We start from the raw sequence: 21,576 nt of genomic DNA, 5'->3' as shown, positions 1-21,576 counted from the left end.
TCTACAGGAGATAGCGAAAAGATGGAAGTTATAAATGAAACAAAGGTTGTCACAAAATGAAAGGCAACTATAGCGTTAAAGATGAGGACATGGCAGTTCTTGGATCAATTAGTCACAACAAAGGACCTTACAGGCAAGAAATACAAGGGAGACTGGCACTTGGCAACGCAACAGTGAGCAACTCCGGAGAGCTTCAAGTTTAATGATCTGTTTACAGAACCAAGGATCAGATTAGCATAGAATACAGGATTTCTGTGACTTTTCATGAACTAAACTAAAAAAAAAAAAACAGGAAAATTTATAGACGTCTTTGGCGTTGGCGAAGACATCTAAGAATCCTGCGGTTAGTCAAGCCTTTGCTTGGTCCAATTATGAACCTAATTCTTGAAGTCCAGATTCATTGAGAAAGTTAATTTATGCTTAGAAGTGTTGAGAGGAAAGCGGAGGACAACTGGCAACAAGATGGATGGTATCACTGGAATCGTAAACCTACTATTAGATCCATGCGGGAGAAAGGACGTATTGAAGAAGCGCTGTTCGTATGGTCACCAGATGTTGACCTAATGTTACTTAATAACTGTAAAGTCTCAGCATTGTGTGCTTTCCCCGACTGACTTGTTGGGATTCTAAGGCCATAATGCAGCCATATTATACAAACCTTACTACATCTATAAGTCCTGTACCCTCGCATTCGCACTGGGACACGTGTCCATTATATGGACACTCTTATGCTTTTTGCCTTCTCCACCTGAACTAATTTCCATCATCTCTTGCCATATTCAGGTGGAGAATCAGTAGAAAGTTATCCATGCAGATACATGGGAGTTACACAAACCCACAAGCAAGCATGCTCATATCTTTCTTAAGTGTGCCTAAGTTTTCAAACTACTTTTGATTTTCTGATAGCATTTCTTGCATTAAAGGGGTTGTTAAAGGGGCTCTATCATTGGGAAAAATCATTTTTAGCTAAGCAAATCCTTGTATAGCCTTTAGAAAGGCTATTCCACACCTACCTTTTGTGTGTAAGTTGCCTCAGTAGTTTTTGAATAAGTCAGTTTTTATTCATATGCTAATTAGCCTTCCCCGTGCACCCCGGAAGTGTCTGTGTGCACCCTCTGCTATTCTCTATGTGTGTGAGAGCAGGAAGATAAGTCATGAGCACAGCAGCATCTCTGCTCTCATACACCTAGAGAATAGCGCACAGTATATTTATTATGCCAGTCCCAACTATTATCAGCTGGTGGTATCTCTGAGATCTGCAATATTATGTTATGTGAAAGATGAATCTCATCGTGTCTAGGACATCAGAACTCATCGGTCAACTTGATTGCAAACCAGAGTGAATGTGATTGGGACTGGTGACAGTCGGCACTCCCATTCACTTCAGTGGGAGCCCCAGAGTCTGGCACTCGCCTGTCTCCAGCACTTGAAGTCAATGGGAGTGCTGACTGTCACCAGTCCCATTCACATTCAGCCTGGCTGCGCTCAGTTTGAATATGGAACAGGCCAAAGGTCCTAAAGACTACACGTTGTGGGACAACCCCTTTAAGTTGTTTGGGATATTTTAAAGACTACACATTGTGGGACAACCCCTTTAGGTTGTTTGGTATTTTCTAAAGACTACATTTTGTGGGACAACCCCTTTAAGTTTTTTGGGATGCTTATGTTTTAGGCAGCAAGAGAAACTCTAAAAGCCTGTTGCAAATTGATCTCATCCTGAGTGCGATCTCTGCTGTATTTCCGGAGAGAGGCTTTCCAGAAGAAGTCAAAAAAAGGTAAATGATCCCAAATGAATATGCTAATTTTCTATACAGTTTAGAATAGACTGAATATCTTGTCTAAATCAAAAAAAAAGCTTCATTTATGCAAGAGAATCACAAACGAAAATAATAAGTTCACTGCAAATATTGGTAAACGCACATTGTAGTTAGTTTTTACGAAGTGAGAAAATTCATCTTCTGTCTGCGTCACAAGCCCTTATGTACATAGGAAATGTCCTGCCAGCAGTATGCAATGTGTATGGAAGCCATCAGTTGTATTAGTGATTGTTCACACTTGTACACTTCACATACTCATTATTTTTGCCACATATAAATGCCAGCTAATGAATGCTATATTGGCTTGCTATATCTTAAGTTAGTGTTGGTTGACCTGTCAAAGGGCCCTATTTTTTGTGTCATATAAGTAGTAACAGAATTACAAACTGTAGCGGTAGTGGAGATATTCCTTTTCATATATTCATTCTTTTTTGGGGGGAATGGGTTTAAATCAAGTCAGTATTTTAATTCATTAAATATTTTTAGGTACAAAGAGCTGACTGCAGCATCAGACCCCAACACGCTTCCGCCACAGTGCACTCCAAATATTGATGGACCATTGGCAAAATCTGTGCCACGAGAGCAGTCCTTGCACTCCTTCCATACTCTCTTCTGCCGCCGCTGTTTTAAATATGACTGTTTCTTGCACCGTAAGTAGCCTGACATTTATATTTACTTTATAGATATATATTACATAGAACAGAGACCGTATCTCTTCCAATCAAAGTTGAGTAAACTGAATAGGTGCAGTACATTGAAGATTGCCAAAGGCCAAGTGGGGGTGGTCGTAGTATCCATTAGTATATGGGGTGAAGCCTGAAGACTGGTCAAAGGCCACGCTGAATATAATATATTCCCTGTTGCTTAGCTTATACAGGACCCTGCATAATAATCTATTGTAAGAGGGCAGAACAGCGCTAACAGTCATTATGAACATTTTCATGGGCAGGCAGTTTGATTAAAAAACACAGAAGAAACTCAGGAGAATCTTGATGTAAGTAAATAAAAGAAACCCTTCTATGCCTGATGTATGTATGGTATTTTTGGAAAATGGATTGTGCAAAAAAACAAACAGAATTAATGGGGTTATTTGGTTTCTAACACTGATGACTTAGGCCATCAGTATTAGATTTGAGAGGGTCATGTATTGGGACCCCCTGGTCTCCAGGCAGCGTGGCTCTCTGTATTGTTTAAATTGAAGTCTATGCAGTACCTACTTTCGCCACTACAGTTTGCGTGACCAGCAGTATGTAAACAATACCATGCGCCTCACTATCTGGGGTATCTGTGAACTGTGGGGGTCTGGGGTGTTGAACTCGATAGATCTAATATTGATGGCCTATCCTGAGGATAGGCCATCAATATAAGAAACTAGATAACCCCTTTATTTTACCATTCACCCCTGACATTGAGGTCAACCTGGCAACAGTAAAATTTCAAGTAGAAAGAATTGCACCTCATATTAGGAAGAATTGAGTACTTTATAATCTAACGCTAGGTTCACACTAGTGTTCGGGTCTCCGTTCTGTGGTTTCCGTCTTCTGCATGTAGAAGACGGAAACCTGTCAGACCAGGTCCGGCGGTGAGCGTTTTATGCTCTCCGTCGCGAAACGGTTTTTTTTAAATTGGACACAGAGTACTGCATGTCCAACTCTGTGTCCGATTTCAAAAAACAGTTTAGCTGCGGAGAGCATAAAACACTCACTGGTGCTCACGGCCGGACATCTTTCAAACCCATTCAAATGAATGGGTATGAAAGAGTCCTGCAGGTTTCCGTGTCCTGCCTCTGTTTTGTGAAGGAAACGGAAACCTGCAGAACGGAGACTGGGCGCAGATGTGAACAAGCCCTTACAAAGGAGATTCCATGTTGTCATTATTCTGTCCATTTCCTCTGCTAATGATAACTTGTGGGGTAAGTCACAGTAGTTACGTATATGTGCTACAGTATCGAGTATTTAGTGACCATGACTGCTGTTGTCAATACCCTGAGAGCCATATTAGATCTATGATTTAATGCTAAAGATAATGATCTATGAAAAACATAAATTGTGTTGGTTTTATGGCTTTTAGCTTTTCATGCAAGTCCAAATGTGTGTAGAAGAAGGAATCGAGAAATTAAGATTGAGACAGAACCCTGTGGAAGTCAGTGCTTCTTATGGCTGGTAGGTTTTATTTCTTCATTTGTATCACAGTTGAAGAGGTTGCACCTCAGATCCCCCTCCCCCAGGATAGGAGATGACCGTTTGGTAGGGTCTGACTGCTGGGATCAGTCTAAAGAATGGGTCTAGAGTCCCCTGTTTGAATGGAGAGGCGGTTTATTAGCTATAGCAGAAAGCTGTAGAGAGATGTCCTCAAAAAGCCACATGGATAGAAGGTTAGTCCCGGTTAATAGCTCTTTTCAGTATTGTTTATCACCTGGACTTTGAGCATTTTAAAGTTTTCAGTCCCTTATTTCCACTCAGTACAGTGCCACCTGCTTGGTTTTAAGCCATACAATTGCCTTCTGTCACCAGATTATAGTACTAGGTTATCAATCACTCATAAGATGCTTCTTTTAGCCTTCAACTCTCAATCCTTCAGGATGGAGCTAAAGAGTACGCTATGATGAACAACCCGAGATTCAAGTGCTTAGGGAGACGGAGAAGGAAAACCCCACCAGCCGCTGCTTCCAGCGCAAGTGCTTCCACCTCTACTGTGACTGAGGCCAAAGAGGGAGATAGTGACCGCGACACAGGGAATGAATGTGCTTCCAGCTCTTCAGGTGAGTTTTGTGCTCTTGGTTGAATCTGTTCTGTGTGACTCAGTTAAAACTTTTGGTTTATCCTGGCCACTCAGAAAGTGAATGGTAATGAAATTTGTTAGAAGATTGCGCTATAACACTGTGCTCTCAGTTTGGTTTTTGCCTGCGTTCAGGTCAACGTTTTCTAGGCCTTAATTCCTCTTTACTCTGCCTCTGATGAATCGGGAGTGCCTAGGGAAACGCGTCCAGCGGGACATTGGGCTGTGTAACCCTTTGTGTATGTTATGTATGTGTGACGCTGCTCTGGCATGTTGGGAGGCAACTCTCCGGGTCTATGTGACTGCTGACTGTCTTATGCTAGGTTCACACCTGCGTTCTTCTTTCCGTTCTGTGCTTTCCGTCTTCTACATGCCAGAAGACGCAAAGCACAGACCGGGTCCGGCCGTGAGCGGCGGTGAGCGTTTTATGCTCTCCGCCGCGAAACCGGATTTTTTAATCCGGACACAGAGTACTGCATGTCCGACTCTGTGTCCGGATTAAAAAACCCGGTTTCGCGGCGGAGAGCGCAAAACGCTCACGGCCGGACATCTCTCTCACCCATTCAAATGAATGGGTGAGAAAGACTCCTGCAGGTTTCCGTATCCTGCTCTGTTTTATGCAGGAAATGGAAACCTGCACAACGGAGAGGAGAACGCAGATGTGAACGAGCCCTTAGGCCTCAGTTCTGCCCATGTGAGTGTGTTCTAATTGTCTTATATGTTTGTGGAAGTGAGTCTCCCTTCCCCAATTGATTGTCCTATCCCCTAGTGATACATTATTAGGGTGACTATTCATTCCTACTCATTTGTATCAGTAGACATTGGACACATCTCACTTTATAAGGCAGTATCTAGCGTCACTATAGCTGTTTAGCCCTTGCATCAGGACCCTGTAAATTATGGGGTTGGTTCATTTTTAGCTTTTAGTTTGTCCTAGATCCACAGAAATATTGGAGTGGTGAGCGCCATAGCTGCTGGTTAGATTACACTTGGATCCAAAAAGGATAAGTTCACCAGTGACTCTACTAGAGCATAGAAGTGACTTAAAAGATACGGTGGTGGTAGACTCCCTTTTATGGGTCTTACAGAGTATTATAACATTACTAAAACTAGTCCTTCCTAGCCCTGCATTTGTGTTTCAAGATGCATATGATATATACTACAGTTTACATGTTATCTTACTTTTCGCATTTTAATCAGACGTGTGATTTGGCACATGAGTTGATGACATTCCAGTGCACAAGAGAATGTTATATATGTTGGTGTCCTTTCCAAACAGAAGGAAATTCTCGTTGCCAAACCCCTACAAGGCAGAGGCAGGGTAGCATGAGTGGAGACTTGCCAGAAGGTACAGAAACCAGTGAACCAGTCGAATGGTCTGGAGCAGAGGAATCTCTCTTTAGAGTCTTCCATGGAACCTACTTCAACAACTTCTGCTCCATCGCTCGACTCATGGGCACCAAGACATGCAAGCAGGTACAAAGTGAAGGAAAATAAGCAGGTATAGGAGTGTTACTCACTCTAAAGAGGTCTATCCACATACTTTTTCTTCATAGTAAGCCTGCATACTAGCACCTCTAGTTTAGTCTTGTACATCAATGCTTGTGACTCTAATTCTAACAGCGGATTAGTCTGAGCAATGTTATTTTACTTTATGATGTTTGGCACCATATACTGATATCATTGTAGTTACTCATTCTGTGTAATCCGCTCTATACCAGTGGGTGTCCTCTATTCTCATGACTTTTTGTAAAGGTTTTTCAGTTTGCCGTGAAAGATTCTCTTATTCTGAAAGTGCCAGCCAAGGAACTGATGAGCACTGCACAGAAGAAGAAAAGAAAGCACAGGTATATATCGCTCAACCCGAGTGTATATGGAGTGTCAGAAATGTATATTATGACTATTGACAATCTGTTGATCTTGTCGGAGCTTCCAGATGTCACTTTAAGCACCGTACCTGACATTGTTTTTGTGATGTCACTTTAACTTATTTGATATTGACACACATGTGATGTCACAAGATACCTGTCAGAAATACAGTTGTGATGTCTCATCTTACCTGATTATGATGTCACTGTAATTTAGAATCACACTTGTGATGTTACAAAACTTACCTCTTGTAAAACTACTTGTGATGTCAGTATAAGTTACTTGTCAGAAACACACTGGTAATAACAGTAGTGTATCTGCCTGAAATACTGAAGAAGACAAACATACTTCTGAAATTTCCCCACTGTGGGACTATTAAAGGATTATCTTATCTTATCTTATGATGTCACAGTTTACCAAATTACACAGTGACTTACATCCTGTACCTAGGGGCAGGCACTAGCAACATTGGACTACTGTGTAAGAACTTTGTAAGTTTCAGCTGGTAACATGCTGACAGCTAGGTGCTAGTCACAGACCACCTTATTCCATGGTTCTTCAGAAAACCCCTTACTAATCCTCCAGTAGTTTTGAGAAATAAATGGGAGTGAGACAATCCCTTACAAGTCATTTAATAAACATTGGGGGCACTATTCATTTTTTAAGGTTACCATGTGTTTTCTTGCATAGTTTGGATATATTGTATATCACCCCTACAACAACAGTCTCGGTTATTTGCTGGGGTGTCAGGTGTCCAGCGCCCACAGATATGATATTGATGACTTATCTTAAAGATATATAGTACATATATACTATAAGATATTGTAGTCCCTAGGTTTTCACATGAAATTAGTTGCGCTTGAGAACTCACTACATTTGAAGAGGTGGTTCTGTCATGGGGTTCTCCCATCTAACTGTTTCAGCAGCTTTGCCTGGTGTCTTTTCTTCTCACTTCCTGTATTCCTTATCAAACAGTGAAAGCCACCTCTCCCCCCCCCCCCCCCCCCCCGCTTGCTGAACAGGACACTATGGAGTATCTCAATACTTATGATTACCAGAACTCTAATATATAAGCAGATGAAATGATATTCACAGTAAATGTATATTGCATTACACAGGTTTGTATAGAACACTTATGCTTCTAGAGAACGGACTGTTTTATCTGTGTGTTTACATAGGGTGATAATAGACAGGGCTTTATCAGCAAACTGTAATTAGCTGAATATGTAGATAACAGTGAAAGCAGTGAGTAATGTCATCTGTCCTGTCATATCACACAGGTCTGGCTCTATGGAAAAGATGTGTAAACAATTGGAGGAGTAATTTCACATAGCAGGAAAACAAAGCAGCATTGCCAAAGCAATTTATTTAGGAAAAGTCTTCAATTTACATAAGCTACCATTACAGATAGGATCCTTGAGAGGGGAATACCCCTTTATGTAGGCTTTATGTATTGCAGTTATGCAACAATTCACAGTTATTTATATGTGGATAGGGCTATCAAAACTGTATTCACATAGCAAAATAAAATCTGTGTGGACAAATGAGCATGTCACGGATCTTCAGATTCACAGCCTAGGTAGTGAAAAAAGCCTTGGATCTTTACTGAGTATTTCGTGCTTTCAGTGTTTGTATTAAAATACACAGGACAAGTGCAGTTGATTTTTGGTGAAAAGAAAAAAAAACTTCATTCTGTAAACCCTGACTATGGGATGTGACGGCATAAACTGCTTCACATTGTGCAGGGTCCCCCCTACATGTCGCTTTAGTTTTAACTTCTGCTTTTACAGCACAGGATAGAATTAATGCTACAAGCTGAGGCTGAGATTATATTGTATCATCTCTCTATTGTAGACTGTGGGCTGCACACTGCAGGAAGATTCAGCTTAAAAAAGGTAAGTTGAGAGCAATGTATTTACTGCTACATAATATGCTGTATTTACTTCAGCAGGATAGCAATAGCTAAACTAATCCACCCCCATTCAGGTATAAATCCAGAAAATTCTCATAAGGGCTCATGCACATGACTGCATTATGTCTCAGTTTTGTAAAGGAGCTGCCAAGGAGGTGCATAGATCCCCTACTGTACCACCGTATGCCTCTGATTTCTTGAATATTTATTACAAGGTATTCTCTGCTAGAATGATTTCTAAAACCCTAAGGGGTTGTGCAAATGGGAAAAGGTTCCATATATTGTAGGTTATTGGTTTGAAGTCTCTGCCCATTCTTTTCTGAGGAGTCCATCACTGAATGGCATGTATACTCACACACCAAGGGCTGTCAGTTACTGAATAAGACCGCCCACTGGACTCCTAATCCCAGGATGAGCAGCTTTAAATTACTCAAATATGCTGAGTCTTTTCCCAGAACACTACATGTTGGTTTTCCCAGATCCTTCTGTGATGACCACCGATCAATCTGCTTGTTCAGCAAGACAGGGCCACTTGAATTGTACACCCACTATGTGGCCAGTACCTTTTCCTTTAAGATTCTGACACTGAAAATAACATGTCGCTCATTAACCATCAATACAATATGGTAGTTTCTGATCTTGTGTTCTTTGGTAACAGATAATTCAGCAAATCAGGTATACAACTATCAGCCCTGCGACCATCCAGATCATCCTTGTGACAGCACTTGTCCCTGCATCATGACGCAGAACTTCTGTGAAAAATTCTGCCAGTGCAACCCAGATTGTGAGTATACGTGTATATATTTTTTAGGAACATTGGGGTGGATTTATTATGTCTTGTATAGGCTTAAAAAGTTGCAATTTTTTGCGCAAATTGTTTCCTTGTGCAAATTTTCTTGTTTCTTATACTGTGCTACCTTCACCACTTCCCCGGAATGGAGGCATGGACGGACAGAAGGTGGGGCGATCGGCTCACCAGATTTATCATTTAGTCCAGAAATCTGGTATAGATGATATGGGAAATATATGCCAACTATGTGCAGGCATACATTTATCCTTGAGGTGCATGGCCCTTGCAGGGTGCACGCCACATATAAGGAGCTGTGTAACTCTATTAATGGGAGAACTAATAATGGCAGATGCATAAATGTGCCCCTTTGTTCAACATTGTGCCTGAAAGAAGACATAGGTAAGAGCCAGTTCAGAGGTCAGCATGGTACAGATCCTATTAGAGCTGTGAATCCTGTACCAACCATGGGTATATGGAACCAAAGTAGCTGCGTTGTAGATCCCTAGGATAGGGGTTTAAAAAATAATCAGAAATTCGTCACCTCAAAGATTTAATAAATGTGTTCATGTTCTATGAAGATCTGACAGTCACATTTGTTAATGCTGATTGTTTGTTCCTCCCCAGGTCAGAACCGCTTTCCTGGTTGTAGGTGTAAGACTCAATGTAACACCAAGCAATGCCCCTGCTATTTGGCTGTACGGGAATGTGACCCAGATCTCTGTCTTACGTGTGGTGCTTCGGAGCACTGGGACTCTAAAATTGTGTCTTGCAAAAACTGCAGCATCCAACGAGGACTAAAAAAGGCAAGTCAGACATTGGTAGTGTTTCTGCAAATTGGGTACAGGACCCCTGTTCTCTGGATTGGAGCAGTCATCTTGATTTTTATGTGCGTTTTGGTTCTATAGCATTTGCTTTTGGCTCCTTCGGATGTTGCCGGATGGGGAACCTTCATAAAAGAATCGGTCCAGAAGAATGAGTTCATTTCTGAATATTGCGGAGAGGTTAGTAACTGGACTGGACTTTAGAGCACTATACAGAAGTCAGGTACCGCTTTGTCCATAATAATAATAATGTGCAATATGTTTTTATTTAGCTCATTTCCCAGGATGAAGCAGATAGAAGAGGAAAAGTCTATGATAAATACATGTCCAGCTTCCTGTTCAATCTTAATAATGGTAAGTTGTATGTTATCAGTAACAATCCTACAAACATTTGATGGCTGGTGTCTGGTAAGGTGAATATGCACATTAGTTTAAAGGGGCTCTATCACTAGATTTTTTTGTGATTTTCGCTAAAGATATGTCTGAATAACCTTTAAAAAGACTATTCAGGTGCTGCTAATCGTTTGTAGAAAGACCCCCGTTTTTGTTAATTACCGTGGAAATCAATATGCAAATCAGCTCCACCGTGCACGGTGGGTGTTCTGTGCACCCCCTTGCGTCATACCTTCTGGACGCCCACCACTGCCTCCATGCCCTCCTGCTTATTCACTGCCTCCATCGTCGGCGGTTTCTATTGAAGTCACACTCGTGCGCAGTAGGGCGCCGGAGGGAGTGCTACCGCGCACATGCATGATTTCAATAGCACTTCGCAAAACTCTCTCGATGTCACGGACATGTCTCCGCGGCATTGATAGGGTTAATACCGCCGATCGGAGTGGAGCTCCAACCGGCAATTCAGCGGGGCAACTCGTCCTGGCTCTCGGCTGTGTAACGCAGCCGAGTGCCGGGTGTAATGGTGCAGGCACAGCTTCTATTGCCTGCGCCATTACTGGTCAGTAATAGTACTGAGCTGAGCGCGAACGTGCTACTTGCGAGGACGTACTATTACTGACCAGAGCGTTAAGGGGTTAAGAGCCTCTAATATTCATATAAAATATAAAGTGAGAAAATTGGTTTGTTGACCAAGTCATATGTACTAAATGGCATTATCTCATGATTTCCATAAATTCTGTATTTTATTTATTTATTTTTAACAGATTTTGTTGTGGACGCCACAAGAAAGGGAAATAAAATCCGATTCGCAAACCACTCAGTAAATCCGAATTGCTATGCTAAAGGTGCGTATTTTCGCCGCATAGAACTTGAAGCAAACATTAGTCATCTGGCATGTTCTAGAAAAATAGGTACCGTATTTTTCGGACTATAAGACGCACTAAGGTTTTAGAGGAGGAAAATAGGGAAAAAAAAAATTTTAAGGAAAAAAAATTGGTGAAATATTTAATAACCTAATAATATAATATTTCACCAATGTAAATAGAACCGGGGGCTTTCGGACACAGGGATACCAAATGTGTATGTGTTTCACAGTAATGTTTTTGTTTTATATGTATTGTAGGGCTATGGGGGTGATTTGAACATATCTATCTATCTAATCTATCCTATCTATCTAATCTATCTATCTATCTATCTATCTGTCTGTCTGTCTGTCTGTCTGTCTGTCTGTCTGTCTATCTATCTATTCTATCTAATCTCATCCATGGATGGAAAGAGACACCCTGCAGTGAAGCTATGTAAGAAGAGAAAAAGGGGCGGGCCAGACGGGTGAAGGAGGTGTGGTTTTCTAAGCAAACTTGAAAACACACCTCTTTCACCTGTCTGGCTCGTCCCTCCTTCACTGCCTCTCAGATGTCGCTTCTGCAATGATGCCACACAGGCAGGGAAATAGGGGCGGGCCAGACGGGTGAAGGAGGCGTGGTTTCAAGCTTGCCGAGAAAACCACGCCTCCTCCTCCCGTTTGGCCCGCCCCTCCTTCCCTGTCTGTGTGGTTTCATTGCCGGAGCCAGATCTGAGAGGCAGTGAAGGAGGGGCGGGCCAGACGGGAGAAGGAGGCGTGGTTTTCTCGGCAAGCTTGAAACCACGCTTCCTTCACCTGTCTGGCCCGCCCCTACTTCCCTGCCTCTCATATCTCGCTCCTGCAAACATGCGACACAGACAGGGAAGGAGGGGCAGAGCAGGCAGGCACCGTGCTGCTCTTCTTTTCATTCGCACAGACGGAACACAGACGCTGCGCACGCTGCATTCGGACTATAAGACTCACACACATTTTCCTCCCATATTGGGAGGAAAAAAAGTGCGTCTTATAGTCCGAAAAATACGGTACATTCTGTTTTTAAGGAAATCTGTCAGACTTTGTGGACACTAAACGCACCCTCAGGGCCTTATGCACTAGGTCTTAGTGTCCCAAATATCCCCTATCCAATGCTATGGCCTGGTTCCATTTAAAGGGTTAGTACAGTTGTAAGCAACATCTCACAGCTTGGACAGATCTGTATAAAAGGATGAGAGATTTATTTTATCATTGATCCCAATTTATTTCCATACTATGTTGTAAAACGTTCAAGGGTTAACCAGTATTAACTCAACTTTCTATGTAGGCTAAATCTATATGTAAGCTATGAAATTGTGTTTAATGGGAGCCTGTCAATAGATTCACAGGCCGAATGAAATACTGACATGCTCCCCCTAACAAAGAACTATGCTTTATTCTGAAATGTTACAGCTTTACAGAGAAAACATAGTTTTGAAGGGATTCTGTCACCAAAACCCATCATATCAACCCTAATTAGCTCTCTGGAGCAGCGAGGGCTTTGTTGCTTTCTTCTTTGGAGTAATGGCAGCACCCTCATTGCTCCAAAGGGTTCATGTGCATAGTGATGAAACCAGTGATATCTGGGCAACAGAGGAAGCAATTCACAAGGGAAAACACTGTCTCTTATTCTGGCGGTCTTAACCCATCAAAAACCGTAAACAGCCACGTGTAGCAATTAATACAAATACAGAATAGCCCACAGGCCTACTCGCATGATCTGACACTGCTGTAGGTAGACAGTTGGTGATACAAATAATCTATCAGGAAATGCAGAGGAGTTGTATCTAATATATTTTTCTTTCTTCTTCTCTATCCCTGCCCTATCCCTATACTCATGTAGCAAATGCCTTATATATGCTTTACATTGAAGCATTTTAGTAAGGGGCAATGATCGTGGATATTGATGGACCCTTTTGAGGGCAGTTTGATATTTTGGTTTTGTCAGTAATGGGTTGTCCCTAACCTATCTATCTGCAGGGCTGGGTTGATATTCTGGCTTCTGGTGACAGTCTCCCTTTAAAACGTCTTCCCATCTGGCTTTGCTTGACTGCCAGGCCTCACCTTATGTGAGTGATATTTGACATGGTACAGAGTAAGGATAAAGTCATCATTCAGGATAAAGTCATCATTCAGTGCAACAGTGAACCAGAATTTATATGGTTACTAATCTTTTTACTTATAAATAGTCTTAATAATGTTTAAAGATGGCTGACACCCAGATCCCACAACTATCAGCTGATCCAGGTGTTGGGAGCTACTGCTGTAGACTGGTTCTGCTACTATGCAAGTCTCTGGCTTTAGAGTAGATCGGGCTGCCATTCTGCCACTGTTACTTATATAGCAGCTTCAGGCCTCATCCATAGCAGTAGCTTCTGACACCCGGAGGTAGCTGAATCCAGCTAATCGGTGCAGGGTCTGGTTGTCGGACCCCCACGAATCAAATACTGATGGCCTTTGCTGTGGATAGTTGAGGTACCCCCTTTAACAATTATTAAAACCATTGTCTAATCATTCTTTTCCATGTGTTTGGATGTTTTTATATTCTATAAGCTTGTGCCGCTCATATGTGTAACTCTTGTATTCTTGTGCCTTGCAGTGGTTATGGTGAATGGAGATCACCGCATTGGAATATTTGCCAAACGAGGAATCCAAGCTGGAGAAGAATTGTTCTTTGACTATAGGTAAGTATATCCTAGATGAGGATTAGGAAATTCTGATGCAAATGTCAGATCAATGGCTACTAGAAATTTTTTGTAGTTTCTTGCACTATTCTGTACAACCAGAGATCACAACTAGAGAAGTTGTCTGTGATTCATGATGTGCCTTGGTCTTTGACTCTTGTTTTTCATGGAGTTGGGCGACAATATAGAAGCCATATAAGACTGAATACTGGCACTCCGTATAGTGATATGCCGATATTTAGTCCCAGAAACTCCTGGTCTGTTCATTCCAAGTTCATATTCTCATTTCCCTTTGCAGATACAGCCAGGCAGATGCTCTAAAATACGTTGGCATAGAAAGAGAGACTGATATCATCTAATATCCTTCATTGGACCTTGTGAACCATCCAAGGCAATAACCTACTGAACGTGTCTGTCTGTCCTGACATTGTAAAATACTTCTCATTTGTAACTGTATTGGTAAGACAGATCATGGAAGGGTTCCACTACACTTGCATATATTTGGTGCAGGTCTTGAGGTGATCCCTGTATATGTGACATTTGAGTCTGATCATTTTGTATATTACATGTATAATGTGTAACATGTCATGGGTCATGTACAGTTTAAAGCACAAAAGCTTCAAAATGATCTACCTATAAGTATGAATTCTAGTGGACCTGTCAGAAGCACAAAGGGAACCATCCCCATAGTACCAATATGCTCTTTATGAGTTTGCCTCGGACCAGTGGTATCAGTGGGGCACTTATTAAAGGAGTTTTCCATTTTTGTAATATTAGTGGTCTAACCTTAGAATAGACTATTAATATTAGATCTATAGGGTCTGACTTGGTACCCCTTGGACAAGTACTGCGGCCTCTTTATTGTCTACATAGCACCAACTATCTGCACCGTTTTGACTGAACAGCATTGAGTACAGGGTAACACAAAGCTATAATACCCTATACAGCCACTAATATACCTATGCAGGTGGACAGACCCATGTAACCGATGAAGAGGCTGCATCACTTGCCGGAGCGTCTCAGGACATAGCTCACGGATCTCATATTGTATACCTAGCCTAGGTATAGGCCATCTATATTGTGAAATTGAGAACCTCTTTATTATTTATAAGGTCCCATGTCATTCAGTATGTTACATGCTCTCACATTTGCTTGCCTTGTGTAGGTGACAGGTCTATTCATGACATATCCTTAGGATAGGTCATCAGTTTCACTTTGGTGGGGCTTCGACACCTTGCCTCCCCACCTATCAGCTGATATCGGTAACCTTTGGCCCCGTGACTACACAGTGTATATATGTGGGAGCTAACAGTATACATTGTTCCTAAGTACTCAGCTTGAATGGGATCTAAACTGAAGTATATACTACACAGTGGATGCAGCTTTCTGCATCCAGCTCCATACACTGTGTAACAATGGTGATGCATCTGACCGATGGGGGTGCTAGGATTTGGACCCCCACCAATCTGATATTCATGAGTTATACTAAGCAAAGATGATCAGTATATATTCTTTTGCTTTGTATGGCAGCAGGAAGTTAACCCTTACCCTTTTGTTGAATAGACAACATGCCTTATAGGAGTGTAGTCACTACTCAGCTTCAGGTTACAGGGTAGATTGTCCTATTTCTTTGCACTCTCTATGTACGGTATACTCCTGTCCTAAAAGCTTCTGTATTATGTATGGTTTTAGATGTATTCATGTCAATTGTACAGATATTATTATTTCTACAGATATATTTATAGATGTATTCCCTTCTGTAAAATGACAAGTCTATTCAATGTTTCCAGGGCGTTTTAAGGCCTCGGACCATCCACCTGTTAATTTTATGCAGCGCTATTGTATTCTCTTGTGGTGCGTTATTCATTATATTACGGAGTCATTCTTTATAAACTCCAGTCATAGTTTATAATGCAAATATTTTATACAGAATGTTACAATTCAGTCTTCTGAGAAGTCGCACACTATATGAACACTTGCAGATGCACTTTATAATGAATGGACATGCATCCTCTGGCTTCTAAATTTGTATCCTATTGAAACCCACCTTACAGTTTATATATAGACAGTGAGTAAATGCTTTGCTTTACTTTGCTTGCATTGATTCAATGGTATTACTGAATGACTACATATAGGCAGTCGATATAATTCTGCAGGCTTCAGAGCTGTGATCTCTAAGCAATCCTTCCTGGGTAATATTCAGCCCACAGCCTGTTCTTCTGGCTTGTAATGTGACGTGTAGTCTTTAGCTGCTTGCACAGTGCCTGACGTAATCTAGGAGACTCCTATGCTGGCCTTATACGTTAGATTTATGGTCAAAGCTGACGATTTCAGTAGGACTGGATGTGTACGGCCCCCTTACTGCAGATGTTTGGAGAGATGAGGATCAGGCAGGTGGACCTGAGCTGTCCAATCCTTTTATATTCAGGTAAATAAACTATCGACAGAGGTGTCTGATTTTGACCTTCTCCCCCATTCATAGCACATGCATTCTCCACCAAGGGTGCATGTGCACAGTCAGTCCAGTCATATTAATGTGACCACCTGCCAAAATCCAGAATAACCACCTTTGGCAGAGCGGACCGCTGCGAGATGTGCAGGAAGAGAGGGGATGTTGTGGTGATGTCACTGGGATGTTGCGCCATGCCGACTCCAGTGCCGTGGCCAACTGCGCTAGGTTACGTGGTTGAGCATCCATGGTGCGAACAACCCGATCGAGGTGGTCCCACAGATTCTCGATTGGGTTCAAGTCCAGGGAAGGAGTACGGTAAACTCATCCTGGTGTTCCTCGAACCACACACGTACACTGCGAGCTTTATGACACGTCGCATTGTCCTGCTGGTAGATGCCATCATCCTGAGGAAAAACAATTTGCATGTAGGGGTGAACATGGTCCGCAAGGATAGATGCATACTTGTGTTGATCCATCGTGCCTTCCACAATGATGAGTGCACCCAGATGGCGGCTGACACGTGCCTTCTGCCATTGGTTATAAAAACTTGACGTCAAAAGTAGGCGGCGGTCACATTAATATGACTGGACTGTGTATTTAGGGATGTCAAGAGAGGTAACTGTAAGGCAAACCATTGCTCAGCTGGCTACTATCTTATATTTATGGCCAGACTTGTTTTTCCAGATTGTAATGTATCACATAGCACTGTAAGATAGGAGATCGCTTTTTTCAGGCAGTGATCCTGCAGGGGACGCTTCTGTTATGTTTTCAGAATTGTTACTGGATCCATAGCTGACAGCAGGTCTCTGATACCGTCTCTTACTAAGGATCAGTGCATTTGCAAAGCCATTGGACTTTCTCTGTGTGATATAAACTGTAAAGTAATGCTGGGGCTATCACGCTATAATATCCTACAGCTGAGTGGTGGCGGCATGACTATTCTAATCTCCGTGCTCTTGCACTTCTTGCATGCTGCTAATACTTAGTAAGCTTTATTCTTGCATACAATCCAGCGTGGCCATGTAAGTACCAGTGGACTTGTAATGTAGACAACACTGCGTTTCATGCCTCAGTCCAGACTATACAGCATCATGGTTTCTGTAGGTATATTGTATTACACAGTGAGGCAGTGCTTATATTGTTACTATAGAATTACAGTGTTGTGTTATATTATAATATTATTATACATCATGATGGTGGGTCAATCTGGTACGTAAATCTATCGAAGACCATCACTACTAAGGTTCTCAGTTCAGAAAAGTGGCAATGTCCGCTAACTGTGCCGTATACATCACCCTATGGCGCACACTACACAAGAATCACACAACTTGCTTTACACAGACTGGCACGCTATTGTTAGTGAATGCGGCTGTGTATGTCTTAAGGTAAAATGAAGTGCCAATTCTTAAAGATAAGTAGAAAGTTTGTCCCCTGTGACTAGTTCGCTTTGGCGTATACTAGGCTTATATGATAATAGTAATAAGTCCATGTGCATTCAGATAACATCAGGCCATTGCTGATCATCTTTGCCCAAATTGGATGCTAATTGCATTGGGCACCTAATAAATGCGGAGACCTTTGTAAGGCAACCATAATGGGGGTTTCCAAAGATGGCAGCAACTCGCCTTTCCACAAGATATTGGTGGTGCCTTATCAATGGTCGGGCCCTCACCAGTTATGAGAATGGAGGCAATAGGCAATCCCATTATAACTGGTTGGCACCGACAGAGATGGGGGAGTGCTGTACAGGACTGCACAACCATCACTCCATTCAAATGGGGAGAATGGTATCCCGATTCTTGACGTCAATGGGGTTCCAGTCCTTGGCCGCTTATCTCGGGGGACTGCCTTTATTATTGTGGGTGCAGAAGCTATGTGAGTTAGTCCTGCAGTGTGCATGAATTGGCATGACATCCTGGCAGGCGCTCTACTATTACACTATTGGGCAGCGCCATAGGATAAACTATCTGAATATATGTGGGCTTTTCAGCCTTACAAACCGTTTCTGTTCCATCAGTTACATCTTTATACTTATTGCACTAAAATGACATTTTTAGGGTTTTATGTGTTTTATACCTCTTGTGTTTTTTATGATCAAAAACATTTGCAGAAATAGCAGAATTATCGTATTTAAAAAGGTATTCTGGTTTCCATGACTTATTTGTGTAGAGGACAGGATCTCATATACTTTCCTTATTTTGCCCATGCCTTAGCCTGTCTCTGAAAGAAAAATGGTATGGTCCATTATTAGTCCTGTGAAATGAATCCATAGGCATACTGGATACATCTAAGGGCCCTTGCACATGACCAAGCCTTGTCTGTATAGACCGGTCCATGTGGGGACGTAGGATCCGGACTGAACTGGACCACTGCATCGTAGTCAGGTACAATAATGAACGGACGTAACGTTCGAGAGATCAATCCTTCATAACTGACTATGATGCAGTGACTTCTATGCACATGGCCCAGTTCAGTCCGGGTTCTTACTATCCACACATGGACTGTTTGCCACAGACAGGACTTGGTCATGTGGGTCCCTAAGCATGGCGTGACTCATTTAGGCATCTGTCCAGGAGTATATTGAGGAGCAGAGTATATACAGTATTACTACAGCATCACCTCATCATGTCCGCAGAGAAAAAAAAGTTACCTTTGTTAACAGCGTCACAACATTACCTACAGGCAAACCTCCATGTTACAGATCACCTCGTGACGGATAGTCATGTAGGTACATGGGGTGGTTATACTGAAAATCTGCTGTTTCCACCATTAGTCCTATTTAGTTACTTCATGGATGTGTCCTGTGTACCAACCAAATACATGTATGTAACCCATTGGCTTACTGAGTGCTAGGAGTCACATTATACGTCACATGACCGACGCCATGTCTACTCCTATTCTGTTGACTTATAGATGCATTACACTGGACTAAACCATGGATTATACCATCTACTGTCCAGAAAGGGGTCAGCACTGATATAATAATAAATGTATGTCAGCATGTATGTTAGAAAAGTACATACAAATATACATATGTTAGAAAATTCTATGATATCCCGTTCTATATACTTATAGCTGGAATACCCCTTTAACTATGGAACATGTCTACTCTGCTCGCACCAAGACTGTTAACCACGTAAGGTGACTATAACGTGACACCTATTGGGCATTTCCCAATACAAGAAAAAAAAATCCAAAGTTTTGGGTAACTGAAGCAATAATGACCGTAAATATTTGCTTATGTTTTGTTTGTCGCCATGTCCGTGGTGGCGGCCATTTGTAGGCTCCTGTCACTAAAATTGACTGATCTTTAGTTCAAAGAAATTTTATGTAACGATTCTCCATCTAAGTTTATGTAGAACCCCAACACCCATCATATGAAGGAAGTCGCAGTAGCGCCCCCTCTGGCCACTTACCTTACTACATGGTGAAGAGATTTACTTGTAGAAACCTATTTTCCAAGATGCTAATACTTTGTCCTTTATCCTCAAGGTTTATAGTTTGGCTTCCGTTTGTTTCATGAATGTAAAAATAAGGTTTATGTATGAAAAATCTCAACAAATGTAATACAGACACAAGGCCCAGCCGGAGCGCTATTCTTTTTTCCCCCAGAGTAATAGGATTACGCTATGGTCACACCAGCACCAGACTTTCCATTGTTCTGGTCCATCAAGGGACCTGAACAACGGAGAACTGGGCTGCTAAAAAAGCGGTTACACACAGACCTTGGCGGACCCCATTGACTGTGATGGGGTCTGTTGGGTGTCCATCGTTTTTAACTGAAAGTGGTGGAAGAAAAAGTCCTCCGTGCAGGATTTTTTTCTTTGCCAATTTTTGGCGTACTCCGCGATAGAGTCTCCAAAAATTACATAGACATCTATGTGTTTTTTTAAAAAAATTATCCGTTTCTGTCCATTTTTATTTTATTTTTTATCTGAAAGACATTATATATATTATTTTTACCATTGATGTCTACGTAAACAGATCACTCTATGTTCTAAATAGAGGGTTACTATGATGAGATCAGTCTGGGCCATTAGGCCAGTGGTCATTGTGCACAAATACAGCCATCTTAGCTCGTTCACATTGAGTTTTTTGGCAGCAGATTTTGACGCGGAATCCGGCTCAAAATCCTCTGCCAAAAAGGGCTCCCATTGACTTCAGTGGGAGCCGCTCGCTTCTTTTTTCCACTAGCTAGTAGCGGAAAAAAGAAGCAAATGCCCCTTCTTCCCGCGGCGTCCACAGTGTGAGACTCCCTCCCAATCCAGAGTGGAATGCCACGACAGGATGGCGGTGCACTGTGTCGTCATCCCGTCGCGGCCAGCCGTGTGGAATATTCACATGCGGAATGCACATACCCTTACCCCTTCGGAAACACAGCTGTATCCGACAACCTTAGATACAGCCATGCAAACCTGTTCAGGGTTCTCAGTGGTTGGGACAATAATGGTGTTGGTTTCCACTCTTCACACTGATGAAGATAGGCCATGGTATATTAAACCGTAACAGTATATACATTTCATAGGATTAGGGAGATAAGTTATGTCTTAATCCATTGAGAGCCTCCTTACTTTATTGTCTTGGATTTGTTAATCGAATGTCTATATTTTGTTTTTTTTTTTACAAAAAAAATCTTGTTTTTTCATAGATTCTATATAAATATATCCATCAATATGCATGATTATATGTCACATCAGTGTATGCAAAATCACATGTTATATCTAACAATTTTATGCACACTTTAAGAAATTCTATCTACAGTAACGTATTGTGAAAAGTCTTTTATACAGTCTGTGCCGGATGTTGGGCAGACTGCACTGTTGTGTATATTTGTGGCAGCCATATGATAAAAAATAATAAATGTAGTGCCTCTTACTTGGCGCCTCTGCATGTACAGAACCGCTCGTGTCCATGTTTTCTGTGCGAGACCCAGAATCTGGTATTCTTCCCAAATCCGATGTATCAGATCCATACAATGACATTAAGAGTTAAGAGGGGGTTCACACATAGAAATTGACGCTGAATTTGGGAGGCTGAAAATACACCCTTTCCGTCGGCTTGGAATTTATCCCTATAACAGTAAAATTAAGTGGCACTCTTCTCCAAATTCAGCATCAAAATCCTCATGTGATTTTGACACGCAGAAAAAATCTGCTTAAGGGCTAGTTCACATGGGGCATGAGGGG

General features: G+C 41.8%; 2 protein-coding genes across 3 annotated transcripts in view; one reads left to right on the top strand and one right to left on the bottom strand.

Annotated features, from left to right (window-relative positions):
* Positions 1-21,289, top strand: part of EZH1 (enhancer of zeste 1 polycomb repressive complex 2 subunit) — a 33,067-nt gene extending 11,778 nt beyond the window's left edge. For both annotated transcript variants that reach the window (XM_075277369.1, XM_075277368.1), the window contains 14 exons: positions 1,673-1,775; positions 2,304-2,467; positions 3,888-3,979; positions 4,398-4,578; positions 5,875-6,071; positions 6,351-6,442; positions 8,319-8,359; positions 9,035-9,160; positions 9,791-9,969; positions 10,072-10,167; positions 10,260-10,341; positions 11,145-11,225; positions 13,854-13,938; positions 14,237-21,289. In XM_075277369.1, coding sequence (XP_075133470.1) covers positions 1,673-1,775; positions 2,304-2,467; positions 3,888-3,979; positions 4,398-4,578; positions 5,875-6,071; positions 6,351-6,442; positions 8,319-8,359; positions 9,035-9,160; positions 9,791-9,969; positions 10,072-10,167; positions 10,260-10,341; positions 11,145-11,225; positions 13,854-13,938; positions 14,237-14,297 — 1,580 coding nt within the window. In that variant the 3' untranslated portion in view covers positions 14,298-21,289. The remainder of the gene's footprint in view (positions 1-1,672; positions 1,776-2,303; positions 2,468-3,887; positions 3,980-4,397; positions 4,579-5,874; positions 6,072-6,350; positions 6,443-8,318; positions 8,360-9,034; positions 9,161-9,790; positions 9,970-10,071; positions 10,168-10,259; positions 10,342-11,144; positions 11,226-13,853; positions 13,939-14,236) is intronic.
* TUBG1 (tubulin gamma 1) overlaps positions 1-21,576 on the bottom strand; it is a 549,244-nt gene that overhangs the window by 241,697 nt on the left and 285,971 nt on the right. The window lies entirely within an intron of this gene.

This window comes from Leptodactylus fuscus, chromosome 6, assembly GCF_031893055.1.
Source record: "Leptodactylus fuscus isolate aLepFus1 chromosome 6, aLepFus1.hap2, whole genome shotgun sequence".
NCBI classification, from domain to species: Eukaryota; Metazoa; Chordata; class Amphibia; order Anura; family Leptodactylidae; genus Leptodactylus; species Leptodactylus fuscus.
The sequence above is the reverse complement of the archived record's forward strand: the minus strand, read 5'-3'. Positions and strand labels throughout refer to the sequence as shown.